Here is a 16,602-nt window from a genome sequence, read left to right as displayed (position 1 = left end):
CATGGACCATATCTCCATCATTGGTTTCCTGAATTAATTTTATAGTCTCTAAACTGGTCTATTTCTATCCTTACTCCCTAGTCATTATTCCCTCAGAAAAGTCAGTGTATCCTGGCTTTACCAAGTATAAGATTAATTTAGATAGAAATTCACCATGGGCTTCTCATATCATGATTTAATTCAAGTCTTTGCCTGGCCTGCAAGGATCTCCCCAACGGGACCTTCGTCTGCACCTTTGACCTCGTCTCCAGCTACGGGCCCCTCCATTCACTGTACTCAGTCCACTGGCCTCCTTGCCCAGTATACTCCCATTTCAGGATTTTGCAATTGCTGCTCAATCTTTCTGGAACACACATCACTTGGATACCATATGGCTCATCTTTTGCTTCCTTCAGGTCTCCGCTGAAATTTCATCCTAACAGAGGAGACTTTTCTGACCACCTCACTGTAGGATAGTCACTAGCCTCTACAGTACTTGTGTTTTCACCCTGCTTTATGTTTTTCAAACTTGAAGTTAATGATGCTGACAGTGCCTTTAAATTTATTTATTGCCTGACTTCCACAATTGAATGGTAACTGCTTGAGCAGAGGGAATATGTCTGTTTGCTTCACTGCTCTACCCCCAGAGTCCAGAGTGGGTTTGGATTTAGTGGCTTTTCCATGACCATTTGTTGAATGAAAGAGTGAATTTTAGTTATGGACCCTGAGCTTTATTTAGACAACAAAGTTTACGCCTGCTAAGTGGACAGCCATTACTCATCCACTGCAGGAGGAAAAAGAAATATATATATACACATATCTACATATCTACATATACATATATATATATTAACTTGGAGATATACTTTCCAGATGATTTTATACATTATGTAAATCTATTTTAATAAAGGTAAGCCATAATTTCATAAATCTCAATTTTAAGGTAATTTTAAAAAATAGAAATTTTTCAAAAAATTAAACAAAATTAATACAAAAGAAATGACTTACTTTTTATGACATTTTCATACACTAAAAACAGCAGAAGATATTTTCTTCTTGCTTTAGTGATTATGTATAATAAGTATTTATAAAAAGTTGATTTATAAAACTAAGTCATTATTTTCAGTGATTAATCCACTTTGACACAGTAATATAAAGGCCTATAGTTAGCACACCACTCCTTTTTCAATTGTGTTAAAAAATAAGAATGTCACACATTTTTCCAGGTAGATACTTAGACATTGATTATCTATTGGTATAGATGGTAAATAAGTATAAATCAATATAAAATATAAAAGCACATGTGTAAATATAAAATACATTTTTTGTATCTCTAAATATAAATTAATATAAATATACATATTATATGCAGTGTAACTTTCGTACCTCAATTTTACTTTGTAAATATATTTAATTTCATATTTAGGTTTTATGAATCATTGATGTAAAATATTTTCTATTATTTCTCATATTACTATAATAATTTATATTTAATTTGAATTAATATCTTTATACCTTTTAAGCATTGTTATATTTTGAGATCATCTTAAAGAAAAAATTAAGTGACAAGACTTTTAAGGGATTCATTACCGAATAGGAAATAGAAAAACAAGCAAAAGCACAACAAAAAATAATGGAATTAAAATTTGACACAAATATTTTTTTCTAGGTGTACTTGGAAAATTTAGCATGAATGCATAATTTTACTGAATGGGATCATGTGATTAAATTAATTTCTAGACACGGCACAATTTACATGTAATAGTAGAAATTAAAAAATGATAAATCATCTATATGAAAGCTGTATTTCTTTCCAGGATTACTTCTATTACCACATGTGTTGTTTCTTTGTTAAAATTCAGAGTTCCTGAACAAATATGAGAACAGCAGAATTATTAAATGGGTTTGAATGTGAAAATACTTCTTGTGGGTTAAAATAATCACAGTATTAAATGTGTATGATATACTGCATTTGGGGATGAATAGAATGTACTTTGCTCTAATAAGGAGAGGATTAAATGAAGTTTACTTTTTTGCCTGCGCTCTGCTATTGGAAATGCCTATAATTGGTCTCCTTATAGAAACAATCTACACACCCCAAATACAACCACGATTTTTCTCTTTCTTCATCTACATACTCCTTCTTCATGCCCCTACCTGACAAAAGAGGAACTACATATACTGAGATAATGATTGATGTCTGATATTTTGAATTTTGCTCTCCATCCTCTTTTATATGAATCAAGTTAACATTACTAGAGAGCTTCCCATCACACTCCACCTTTTTTGTCTTCTTCCTTCTCGTTAATTTTTCTGTTTACTTACCTCATCATAGCCCCTAAAACTCAGCATTACCCATTCTCATTCCTTCCACTCGCCAGTAGCAGAGCTCCCCCTCATCAGAATTCTTCCACTCTGAGGTCCAGGCTCATGAACAATTGTGCATTAGATATTTATATTCTCAGTAAAGTAATAAAAGGGACAAGACCAAGCCTGATGTGCATAGAGTTTACTTCTAGATTTTATTTTTAAATTAACCTTTTCATCTGAGTTGATAACATTGAAAAATTAAATTTAGACTCTGGTAAGAATTTTTTAATGATTTAAGCAAATGAATAGGCCTAATTGTTTCAACATAAAATATATACCTGTTGAATCACAGAATAAAAGTGTCTCTGGGAGTGAATACTTCATAGCCACCTGGTCTTTTTTTACTTTAAAATATTGCTCATTGAAGGAATATTAAATCTTCTGTCATTTTCAAGTTTTAGTCTTTCTGTTCTTTAATTTCTATTGGGTAATCTACTATTGAAAAACGTGTCTATGTACCTTTTTCAGTTTGATGACTCCTTCTTGTGTATCCTCATCTGTGACGATGTCAAACAAATTTCCCCCATCTCCGGGAACAATATTGTATTCAATTTCTGCATTTTGTCCAAAATCAGGGTCCACAGCTCTTATTCTTCCAATAGCTGAGCCAATAGGAGAAGACTCAGGAACTTTCAGATGGAAAATGCCTGATAAGATATATACAACTTTTGTTTACAGTGGAGTTAGTAAGGTATAGAATAAGATTACCAGGCTTGAAGATATAGTCCACAGAAAATAAATCAACTTTAAAACATAATAGTGCAAAATTGAAAGGTGATTTGCTGTCCAGTTAGAGATTATAATTAGAAGTAATAATATCACTTTTCACTTCAATAGATTCTATTGTAGAATTTCAATTGATCATTTTAAATAGTAGAAAGTGTTAAATTAAAATTACTGTGAATAAATGTTTTACATACTAACACCATCTAAGTGTACCTAGTATCAAACGTAAAGGTGTGAATACCCATGAAATAAATTGATACTAATGCAAAAGAATCCAGCATACAAGACATAGATTAAAAAGATACATGGATAGATGATAGATAGATGGATAGATAGATAGGTGATAGATAGATGATAGATAGATAGATGATAGAATCCAAGACAGATATTTCAATATTTACACAAAAATAAGGTTATGTGCCCTAACATACATAAATATAAAACATATACTATATAAATATAAAAGAGGAACTATTTACTCAATAAATATAAATCATTAAACTAAAAATGACCTCTAAAATGATTATATATATATATGTATTTATATCTATATATTAAATATATGTACATATATTTAATCTATAATGTATTTACAGTATATTACAGACTAATATTCAACTTATATTTAGTATATTTTTAGTGAAGTCTTTTCTGAGTACTTTTACACACTTTTAAAATCAGGATATAAAGTTCAATCTCCCAATGTTTTAGCGTTAAGGAAAAGAAAATAGTAAAATGTTTATTTTTTACCACCAGGTGGAGCACCAATTTTACTATAAATGTGATACTGAGTCAGAAAACCTATAAAAATCTCTACATAAACTGTAACAGAATCACGAAAAATTATATCACACAAAAATGAAAACATATACATTGTTTAAAAGAGTTTACAAGATTTTGTAAGGTATAACATGAAGAAAAAGATATGGGCTATTTTACTGATATCTCACCAATATAAATATTAATAGGTTAAACAGCAGTCTGTTTAAATCAAAATGAGGAAAGAAAAAAAATAGGAGGAAACGAAAATACAAAAGCAAAACTAAACACAAAAATACAAAGTTTAAATTAATATTGACCCCAGTTTAAGTTTCTGTTAGTAGATTTTGGTTTGTACTTTCCCATGAGTAAAGCAACCAGGGTAATTAATTTGTTGAAATTCTAGTTATATTTATAGCAATTAAATTAGGAAGGTATTAATATATTTTTTGTATGGTGAAGTTCATTTGATAAACTACATTACAATATTACAATTGTTTCCTTTAAGAGATATGAAAAAAAATCACATTTTATGGAGATTCTGCCAAATAGTTTATTCTTTATTCCCACTTATTTTTAGAGACCTTATTGTTCTTTCACAACCAGCTTCAAATTTTTTTAATTTCATTAGCCCTGGTAGCACTTAAGTCTTGCCATCTGCCTTTCTACCAACCTCTCCCCCTCAAAAAAGATATCTACCGTTTGCTCCTATAATGTTAAAATCAGCCTTATTTATATCCATCCAATGGGCATTAGCTCAATGGGACATATATCTAGCCTCAAGAGAGCTAAATATTTACCTAAAATTGTTTGTTTCCATGTAATAGACAGAAAGTATATTTTACAGTGGTATAAAATAATTGCTTAACTAGTTAATTTAATAATTAATCAACAGTATAGCTTCCTTCAAAGGAGATATGACAAACCACTCTAAAAGAGAAAATGTAAATGTTAAACAAATAAATAGACATAGACTGAATAAAAATACCTCTAGTGGCAATAATGGAGTGTAAAATGGAGTGTTATATAGACATCATAAAATAGTTTTGGCTGAAGAATTCATATTATTCTATCAAACTAGCAGTGTTTCATAGACTATAATTATGATTCATTAGGCTTTATTCCCCAAATACTTAACAGAGTGGCTATCCTACAGTTGTTCAATATCTGTGGATTTAAAGCAAGGTTTGAATTTGAGGCAACAAGAGCGAAGAAAAAGAATAAAATCAGTGGGTTACATTTTATACCCACTGCCTCCAAGAAGGGTAAAGACAGATAGCCAAGAGGAATTTGTCTGACTTCAAACAGCCATGATTATGTAAAGAGAACATAATATGGCTTTTGCAACCTAGTTTCTATAGAACATGTGTTTCACAGTAGCCATAGTAAACTCTGATCCTATTGAAGCACTCCTGAGATATTAGCAAACAGAAGGATGCCTGAATTCCTGTTTAATGTGGCAAGAAAGCATGTGACACAGTTATGTAAAGTTGTACTAAACTTCTCAGTGACAAATTCCAAAGAAAAATGACAAGGCATAGAGCATGTGAGGTACTTTTATTTCCTTTCTGTCTTCCTTTTTTAATACCTATGATTTATCAGAAATGTGTCTACATCTTTTGTGTCTCATTGTGTAATTGCGATACTGAAATGAAGAAACACTAAAAGCCTTGAATCTATAGTGCCATCTGTCATGGTCTAATCGCGTGGTACATCGGTAAGTGTTAGGAAAGTTCTTGAATTTTTCCAAATAGAGCAGTGGAGGTCTGTGTTGAAAAGTAAATGCTCCCCTAACAGGATAGTTAGTTAGGAAACATGACTAAAGATTATCGAAGATATAGATGGCAGGGAATTGAGAGAGATAGGGAGCCGTCAGGCATAGTGGATTTCAGTTTAAACTCATGGCCAGCAGTGCGTGGTGGTGATGGTGAGGCATCACTGGGGAAGGGGAAGGTTGAATGGAATCTTTAGGAAAATATGAGCATCGAACTTAAAATCTTGGCCTATCTCCACTTACTTTATTCAATCTATTCAGGGAGAGTGACTTCAGGTTACATATTAGGTTTATGAGCTAGCTTTACATTTAAACATTTAAAAAGAAAAATAATCGAATCAAAAAATAAAGGGAAATAATGTAGTCTGGAGTCATCACTGAGGGATTATGGTTCGTGAACCTGAAGAGTTTAACCAGAATTGAGACTTTTCAATGTCAGAAAAAAATTTTAAACTCTGAGAAGTTATCTAAAGGACATCAGATCATATGGAGTATAGATGAAAGCGTCCCCCTTCTCAAGACAATATGCTGAGATATGAGTTTTATGTTTTATAAAAGATGTTTTATGAGGCTAATAACAATAAATGTGAAGACAGCTATACTTTGTAGTCCTCTATCAATATAAGTTAAATAGCAGCTTTTAAAAAAAAGTTGTCAGCATCTAGTATGCGTGCAAAATCCATAATTATCTAGTGGCACTGGAAAACTTGTCATTAAATTGAAATATTAGTCTTGTCTGAAAGAAGATCAAGTCAATAGCATTCCACTGACATGCCCTACCAAAATTAAGATATGATAGAAGTAAAACAGTGATTAACCACTTACATCTTTTTTGTACATTGAGGTTTTAGTGTATATAAACAAACGCATCCTGACACTGAATTTTCTGCCCTTTACATAACAGATATACATTTTAGTAAGGTGGAAGATGCATTCATTAAGAAGCATTTCTCAGTAGAACATTGTAGTTTGGTAATAAAGTCTACAGAATATGGAACAAGTCAGAGAAACTACTCATTAGTCTTGTCAGATTGTTTAGGACCCGCTGTTTTATTTCCAATGACTTGACATCTTATCATTTCTAGAAACTCAGCAGCAATAAAGCTAGGGTCATTCAGATTAATTCAAAACTGAAGTAAATCTTCAGCTGTGCCAAAGTTGGATCGCTTATGATGTACTATGTAATTACATTGCCGTCATTTCCTGGGTGTCCTACTTTGGCACTACCTGTTCTACACAGATTAAGATATAAAACAAGTGACAAGAAATTATTCACAGAGTCAATAAGAATATATACTTACATATTTATCAATAAGAATATAGACTTACATATTTATAAATATGCACGCTATGCTTAACAAAAATAACCATGTTCCCATGGAAAAGGAGAAAACTGCATGTAGTGAACTAAGGTAGAATTATAGTGACCAAATTCTCTAGCTTCTTACAGATAACATGCCCTGTTGATTCCAAAGATAAAAGTATGTGTTACTCAATTATAGGCTAAGTGGGCATCCTGTCAGTAACTACTGCTATTCAAAAAATTATACTTTGATTATTAGAACTTGCACTGCATATGTGTGTGTGCATGTGTGCACATTCATTAATACCTAAGGACAAAGGATATATATTTCCCTTTCTTTTTCTTTGAGAAAATTTCCAAGTATTTATGAAAACACCAAAAGATATATATTTATTTAATGAAATACAAATTAATATGTTACAAACTAATCAGAAATAAAGATTATAGGACTTGAATAAATCCATTAAATGACTGAATGAATTATACAATAGTGTAACAACATTCAGCCATCAAAATAGAAAATAAAAACAAGATGAAATAATCCATTACAAATTCTTTTTTGAAATACATTTTATTTTATGCTTATAGTAATAACTCTTCTAAAGTTACTCAAAAACAATATAAAAGAATTCAATGTTCAACTGCCCATAAAACGTATCTACACCTAACCAGTAACTAATTTGGAGGTGATTAAGCTTAAGTAGAAATTACTTCAAATTGATAAGAATGTTAAACACTGTTAAAAACTTGAAAACATATACTTGAGACCACTTATGTAAATGATTACTTGAAATATTACATTTACATTTCAGCTTTAGAAAATAGGGGAATCAAGATGGCAGAGCAGAAAGAACGTAGACTCATCTCTTCTTTTGGGCACACCAAAATTACAACTACTTACAGAACAACTATCTATGAGAACAACCTAACATCTATTTCAGCTTTAGAAAATAGGGGAATCAAGATGGCAGAGCAGAAAGAACGTAGACTCATCTCTTCTTTTGGGCACACCAAAATTACAACTACTTACAGAACAACTATCTATGAGAACAACCTAACATCTTACAGAAGATATTTTCTGCAACTCAAGATACAAAGAAGGAACCATGACAAGAGGGGTAAGAGGGGAGGATCCGGGGTACCCTCAAGGCCTACACCCCTAGGTTGGTAAGTGACAAACAGGAGGGAAATCACAGCCACAGAGGTTGAAAATGGAAATACAGCCTTTCAAGATCTATGTGAAACAGCAAACGCAGTTCTAAGTGGGAAGATTATAATGATACAGACGACCTCAAGAAACAAGAAAAATCTCAAATAAACAATCTACATTTACACCTAAAGGAACTAGAAAAAGAAGAATGAGCAAAACTTAAAGTTACTAAAAGGAAGAAAATAGTACATCCAAGAAGAAATAAATGAATAGAGGTTGCAAAAAGAAAAGATCAATTAAACTAATATTTAGTTCTTTGAAAAGATAAACAAATGTGATAAACCTCTAGCCAGACACATCAAGAAAAAAAGAGATTAAAATGAATAAAACTAAAATGAAATGGGAAAAGTTGTAGCTGACACCATAAAAATACAAAGGATCATAAGAGATTATGACAAACAACTATATGCCCCAAAATTGGACAGCCTAGCAGAAATGAATACATTCCTAGAAGCATGCATTCTTTCGAGACTGAATCAGGAAAAAAAAATAGAAAATCTGAACTGACCAGCTAATAGTAATGAAATTTATTCAGTAATCAAAACACTCCCTATAAACAAAAGCCCAGGACCAGGTATGCTCTTTGAAATCTATCTTAGCAATATTTCTTTGGATCTGTCTCTTCCAGCAAGGGAAATAAAAACAAAAATAAACAGATGGGACAATTAAAAAATAAAAATCTCACTTCTGAATAGAAGATATTTTCAAATGACATATCCAATAAAGTGTTAATACCAAAAATACTTGAAGAACTTACAAACTCAAAAAAAATTTTTTTGAATAATAGGCATAGGACCTGAAAAGACATTTTTCCAAAGAAGTACAGATGACCAACAGGCACATGAAAAAATGCTCAGCAACACTAATCATTAGGAAAATAAATATCAAAACCATGAGATATTGCCCCACACCTGTCTGAATGGTTATCACCAAAAAGCCAAAAAATAACAAGTGTTGACAATCCGGCAATTTCACTTCTGGATATATACCCAAAGAAAACAAAAACATTAATTCAAAAAGATATATGCACCCATATGTTAATTACAGCATTAGTTACCATAGCCAAGAAAGTGAAGCAACCTAAGTGACCATCAAGAGGTGAATGGATAAAGAAAATGTGGTATATATATACAATGGAATATCACTCAGCCATAAAAACGAATGAAATCCTGCCATTTGCTACAATATGGATGGATCTAGAGAGTATTATGCTAAGTAAAATTAGCCAGACAGAAAAAGACAAATAGCATATGATCTCACTTATATTTGGTACTAAAAAAACAAAATAGAAAAACAAAACAAAAACAGACTCATAGATACAGAGAAAAAACAACGGGTGGTTTCCAGATGGGAAGAAGGTGGTGGGGATGGGCAAAATAGGTGAAAGGAATTCAGGGGTGTATACTTGCAGTTATAAAATAAATAATCACAGTTTCATATTATACGGAGTAGGTAATACCATCAATGGCACTGTCATGGTTTTGTATGGGGATGGATGGTCACTAGATTTACTGTAGTGATCTTTTAGTATGAATTTAAATGTCAAATCACTATGTTGTAGACCTTAAACTAACATAATATTGTACGTCAACTATATGCTAGTTTTTAAAAGTGAACTAATTATTGATACACGCTACAAAATGGATTAATCTTTAAAGATACTATGCTAAGTTAAACAAGCTAGTTATCAAAGTTTACATATTGTTTGAATCCATTATATGGAGTGTAGAGATAGGCAAATCTATAGAGACAGAAAGTAAGTAAAAATATGCATGGGAGTGGGAGAGGCAACAGAGAGGAATTGGAGGATAACTGCTAATTGGTATGCGGTTTCTTTTTGGGATGATAAAAGTATTCTAGAATTAGATAGTGGTGATGATTGCAAAAATTTTTGTGTATAATAAAAAGCACTGAGTTGCACACTTCAAAAAAAAACAAAAAATAAATAAATAAAAAGCTTTATAAACAAAAATAAATAAATAAAATTTAGAAAATAAATGCATATTTCTATAAAACTGTGGATTCAGTGGTTCAAATTAGACATTAAATTGTTCAAATAGTGATCTTGTGTGTGTGTGTGTGTGTGTATGATTTACATCTAATTACAGAGAAGTAAAATGTTGCTTTGTAAGTATTTTGTTGTTTTCATTATTTAAGCAAATATAATAGCACACAAAATGATCTTGCCTCATCTATAGAAAATGAAAAGGAAATGAAAGCAAACACCATATCTCACATGACCTTGTCTCACATATCACAGAAAAAAAAGAATATCATATTCTACATCATGTTACCTTCAGTCTAAAAATGTACAACATGCAAGACGTAATAAAAACCTTTTTTTCCCTTTGGGTCCCACTATTCCTTTAGCCTTTCCTCATTGAGAGAAAGCTTTGCCCTTTCTGCTAATCTTTAAATAATAGTCCTATGTTGACTTTAATTACCAAAATCTAGACTCGGAAATCAGAAATTTCCAGTTTATCACATTAATTAGTATTTTGATCCTTACGCAAAATTAAGACTTCTGTCTGCCACTCCACCTCTGAGCCATACTGGCCAGCGCAGATGGGGCTTCAGTTTGGAAATAGATGGCTGTACAGTCCTTCCCTCTGTCTCTTCATTCACTTGCCAGTGAAACTCCCACCACAGTTTATTTAAGCTTACACGGCATCACTGAATACAGATTTGGGAGGAGATGTGCATAACTGACTATGAGGATGTTGTAGAGCCAGCTCCAGCATACAGGCGAGGAAACTGGGTTGCATACATGTAGCCACTTACAGGTAGTGAGTTGAACCAACCAAGTGTTATCGCTGCTCTAAAATATAGTCCCTCATTTGGTCTACCTGTTTCACTTTACTTGGTTTCTACTGCCTTAGTGTCTGTCAAATGGAGACAATTTTTGGGTTAACAAATAAACCCTTTTAAAACACAAATAATTCAAATTCTTCTTAATTTCAGCTCTATTGATGAATGCAAATTCCAATTAAGTGTGAATTGAGTCTGTTGGATAGACTTGGGCAAAGTTTCTCTTTTCACTGCTTATAGAGCAAAAAATCAATGAATATATAGAGGAAAGAGCATTAAGAGATGTAAGAGGCTTCTAGGAAAGGGATGTGGCTCTAAAGATAAAATGGCTTCTGCTTCTGCACCGAGGAAGGAAGGATATTTATTACATGTCTTTCTGTCCTTCCAATTCTCCCTTTCTTTTTGCACAGCTCCCAGGTTTCAAGTACAATCTTTTTATGTTTAATACTATAGTACTACTAATTTGTAGGTTCAATAAATATGTATCTGTATTTCCATGCAAAACAAATTACTATTTATAACATTATTTTTTTCAAGAAGTTGTATTGAAAATTCCAACCAAACCAATTCCCAATGAACTATGAAACAAAACCCCATTTATATTGCTTAATGATTGTCACAATAAAAAGTGTTTATCATTCTCAAAAATATGTATATTTAATATATGTGATTTATATAACCACTACTCCCATTGCACAATAGTAAACATGATGGAGATCTTGGCAAGAGTGTACAACGTTTCAGGTGCATCAATAACCTTCGGTTGCACATTCATTTCATGGAGCACATTTAATATTCCCTTAAAACCTGCATTAAATATGTAAACCTTTCTTTTTCCTTGTCTACGTAATTTCTGAACCACCTAACACAACACAATAGATGGATAATTCTCATTGATATTGCCCAATAATTTCACAAAAATGGGCCACGGCAGAGGTTTCATTATAAATTATAAACACACTCAACATCTTACAAACTAAGGTCCTGAAAAATGTTTGAAATTCAAATTCAACTTGGGAATACTTATTTAACCAAAAGTTCAATGTTTCACAGATTTTTTTGAAACATTGTGAGATTCATCTAGAAAAGTGACATCTGATAACAGCCTTTTCCCATGTAATATTTTAGCTTCTTTTAAGCAAAAGTAATTTTTTCAATAGCACCAAGTTCATTGATCTACAAATCTTACTTCTAAATAGTCATCATATATTATTGCATTACGTATGTACACAATGGCTTAAATTTTCTGTAATTGCCTTTATTTTATTAACTGAATATTACGTCTCTTCCCTATTTTGTTACTTATACCTAAAATGTTTCATTTGCCCATTACTCATCCATCTTTGCATAAATTCTATTCTTCATTCTTTCAAGGACAGCTTCAAGTCATTTTTTGGATGATATTTTTTCTTGTCTTTGCACTTCCATTTTTTCACAATTCTTTAAATAATATATTATATTTTTCAATGGTCTCAAATATTTCAGTACACATTTGCTGTTCCACTGGCTAACTTTTCTTAGAGGTTTCAGAAATCAACATTGGTATTATTTCCTTCAACATCCTCTCAGATCTACTCCGTAATGATTTGGGTGCCCATCTTACACATTTGTATATCATTGTGACTATAAGTTTATCATTTATTTTACTTCAAGTAGTATAATTGTCCATTAAGTTAGTATTCCCATTATACACAAGGCTGCTTCAGGAAAGAGGTTAAATTTTTTCATCCACTTTATACAGTACAAAAAAATGATATAACCATTTTTGCATTTACTTTTCAATAAAACGAGCAATCCATGAAATATTATTCATTAAAGGATATATGAGGGTGAGTCAAAAATTATCCGCACTCTGGTTATAACTTCTTTTGGCCACACTGTCTTATGAGCACTTTCTGTTCAAGGCTACTGTCTCCCCAGTCACCGTTGTGCAGGTGTGAATGTGTTACATCAGTTCATTTGTAACTGCAGTGTGAGCAAAACTGGGTTGCCCCACTTGTGATTTGCACAAAAGAGCAGCTGCAGTGATTCGTGTTTTGTGGTCTGAGGGTGTACCTGGTGCTGTTATTTATCAAAGACTTTGTGTGCAGTATGGAGAAAGTGTTTTGTCGTGAAGAAGTATGTATGAATGGATAGAGAAATTCAAGGAAGGTCACACAAGTGTTAGCCATCAAGAAGGAGCCAGATTCACTTTTGATGAGGAAGTGAAGACAGTGGTGCATTCGTGGCTCACAGCTCAGCCTAAAACACTTTTTAATGAGGGATTATAAAATCTTGTTGACAGATGGACAAAGTGTATTGAAAAGCAAGGAGATTATGTTGAAAGATGATGTATTTATCCTTTCCAAAAGTTAATTTAAATAAATTCCACAGCCAGAGTGCAGATAATTTTTGACTCACCCTCATAATTTATTGTGTGCAATATTTGTTAATAAAATAGATTTCTCATGTACAGAATATTTGTTTCCACGATTTTAGTATTGTTTATATTGCGTTTAACTGTCATAAATACTGAAGTCCAATTTCTTTGCCTATATAAATGCTAAGACCAATAATAAGGCAAATATGAAATAGAGAAATTTAAACCATGTGAAATAAATTGGAATTTAGGGTACCTTCATAACTGTGATTAAAAATATACACCATTAAAAAATATATATATACACCATTGTCATAAATATATGTGTTAAAGCTTTGAAGTGGTGATTTTTAAGGTTCTCCTTATACGTTTTTTCATTCTCCTTCCTGGATTTTTTTGTATTCAAAAGTAAAGAATTTTTTGCCCTCTTTAACCTGATTAATTACATCTATGCCTCAAGTTTCACTTATCATTTCTATTTTTAAATGTCTCAGAAATGTTTTTTTACTCTGACTTCTCTTTGAGACTTCCTATATTTTCAGCTATCTTTTGCTCATTTCCACTCAAATTTCAGCATATCAACAGAGAAAGCATCTCCAACTGAAATAATTTCTTCACATGCTCTTTATCTCATTTATCTCTGAATCTAATAGATCACAAAGTCCTTTCCATTCTGCTGCTGTGTATTTCTCAATTCTGCCTCTATTTATTTATTCCAAGCAACTGCACTGGGTTTGTGCCACATCTTCTCTCTGCTTCAGTGTTTACCAATTTAACAAAGTTATTTTTCAACATATTGATTTATGATATTGCCTCTCTGTTCAAAAGCACACACATACACACATAAATACATGTGTATTATTCAGGACTACAGCACTCTGCAACCAAACTTCTCTTTTTCAGTCTCTTAAATTCTTACTATATATTTCTTCTTAAATGCTATATCCTTCATAAATATTTCCTAACAATCCCAGCTAGATCTAGTAACCATATCCTACCTAAGCCAATAATTATTCTGATCATATTCCTATTCTGGAATTTTGTGTAGGTGTAATATATTTATATATTTGGATATTTGTCTTACAGAATGCCCTGTTGACTGACAGAAGTAAAGATAGTATTATTCAATTCATATCTCTTAATAATCAAGAACAAGCATGAATAAATACATATATTTGATTACATAAAAGTGGCAGGAATCTTTAATTGACTATAATGTGATTTTCAAAGACTGCAATAATAATAAAATAAACTTGAGCATCTTAAGAAAATGGGGGAAAAGATATTAACAATCATAGCATATATCCTTGACTCTGGATAAAATTCTTTAAAATAGCATTATTATTATAATTGCCACCTCAAGAAGTTCTCTAGCCATCCAGCTCGTAAGATCAACCCTTTTGAAAGTCTGATAATGGGGCAATGCAGCAACCAGGCTACAATCTTTTATACTTTGCCACATGGGAAACAGAACCAAATAAGTCATCGAAAAGTGTCAGCATTATTTTAAAACGATTCATACACTCATTAGCAAAGCACAATATGATATGAATAATGACAACAAAGCAGTGAAAAATGATTTCCACATGCTGTTGTTTTTTATTTGCTTACATCTGCCTACATAAAATCTAGGGAAACTCACTTGTCCCTTTTCATTGGAAAATTGGGAGTGCAAAGTTTTTCTCTGAGCTTGCATTCAAATTGTATTCACTTTGATCCAGTTTGGGTTCAGCCTTAAAGCATCGGTATCTGACATCTGTAATCTCTTTGGAAAACTTCTAAGCAAGACATACAACTGTAAATGAGTGCTTAATAGTTAAAAAAAAACAACTTTCAAAATATTTGGTTTAAAATGACTACATTTTAATATTCAGTCCCAACCCAAACAGGTGGAATTTTGTAGAAATAGAATTTTGCATGAATCAAAAAATTCTCATGAGATACAAAATAATTAACTCATTACCTCTAGTTAATGAATAATGAAAAAGACTTCTCAGAGAATCAACACTTGCTCCTTCATTACAGGATTTCAAATTGTGCCCTGCAGACTACCTAGACTAGAATCTACTGGAACACTTATTTACAATTCAGATTTCTGGGTCTCAGCTCCGTCAACTGAAGCAGAACTTCCATCACTGGGACATAGGATCCCAAGGGATTCCTAAGGCAAATACAATTTGAGAACCACTGGGAGAACTACTGGTAAATAAGTCCCAGATTATCATTTGCATGCCTTATCTTCAGTAAATATTATTTCTTATTTATTTTTATTGAAGTAGACAAAGACCCATTTGGGAATTAAACTTGAAGTGTTTATTCCACTTAGTAAAAAGGTAGTTTTATAATGTGTCTTGGCTTATTTTTCAAGAATAGAAATAAAGTTATCAAATATAATGACTCATGCCTACATTCTATGTAAGAACTGGAAGATACCTGAATATAAACTCTTTGTGTAATTTTTTTAATCCCTAAAATTTATAATTTTTAATGCTTTTTAAACATTTCCTCCCAAATGAAGAGCATGTTTGTCATGCACCATATATACATACAATATCAAAGATCCACTTATCTAATTTTTTGTCATATTCATATCTTTGGGAGGTACTGACCTAAAAGCCAGAAACTAGGTTAACTTGTTGGAGAATGTTAGAAAAGTATTATGTGTTTGAAATTACTTAAATAAAATTTAAGTAATTTCAAACTTGCAGTTGATCTATACAGTTAACTTTGCAGACCCTTCCAACCTCAAATATTTGAGGGAAGCTGAAGCAGTCATTCTCATTTAAATAGTAGTGGAGCTCACATAAGACCCATTATTTTAGTCAGGCCTCTTCTGGTATTTCTTTCAGAGTAATTGCCACCATTTTCTCTTCCTCATTCTTTCATCTCAAAAAACATATTGGAGGCAGTAATAGCAACAGAAATTCCACCTTTGCCTCAAAGGTATCATTTAGAAACATGCTGGGGGTGTTAACAGTTATATGTACTTGACCTGCAGGTAGGAAGCAGACCCTTGGCCAGAGTCTCCAGATAAGTTGGGAGGTGAGATTTGTACATAATTCACTCCCTAACAGCCACAGAAAGAGACTGTGAAAAGAACTGAAGTGATTCTCAGCATACACATATTTACATATTCAGGCATATCTTAGGCACTCAAAATTCAGGAACTATTTTCTCCTATGATGTTTTTTAAATAAATATATAAACTTTGAATTGTGAAATTGCATATATGTATATATATATATAAATAAAAATATAGATATGTACAAATATTATATCTAAACATAAATCATGAACTTGTATCTTTAGTGGTC

General features: G+C 32.0%; 1 protein-coding gene across 2 annotated transcripts in view; it reads right to left on the bottom strand.

The window, feature by feature from the left end:
• CDH12 (cadherin 12) overlaps positions 1-16,602 on the bottom strand; it is a 251,083-nt gene that overhangs the window by 55,834 nt on the left and 178,647 nt on the right. For both annotated transcript variants that reach the window (XM_057708941.1, XM_057708942.1), the window contains one exon: positions 2,809-2,996. In XM_057708941.1, coding sequence (XP_057564924.1) covers positions 2,809-2,996 — 188 coding nt within the window. The remainder of the gene's footprint in view (positions 1-2,808; positions 2,997-16,602) is intronic.

The sequence above is a fragment of the Hippopotamus amphibius genome, chromosome 15, assembly GCF_030028045.1.
Source record: "Hippopotamus amphibius kiboko isolate mHipAmp2 chromosome 15, mHipAmp2.hap2, whole genome shotgun sequence".
Classification (NCBI taxonomy): domain Eukaryota; kingdom Metazoa; phylum Chordata; class Mammalia; order Artiodactyla; family Hippopotamidae; genus Hippopotamus; species Hippopotamus amphibius.
This window is presented reverse-complemented; position numbering and strand designations above follow the sequence as displayed.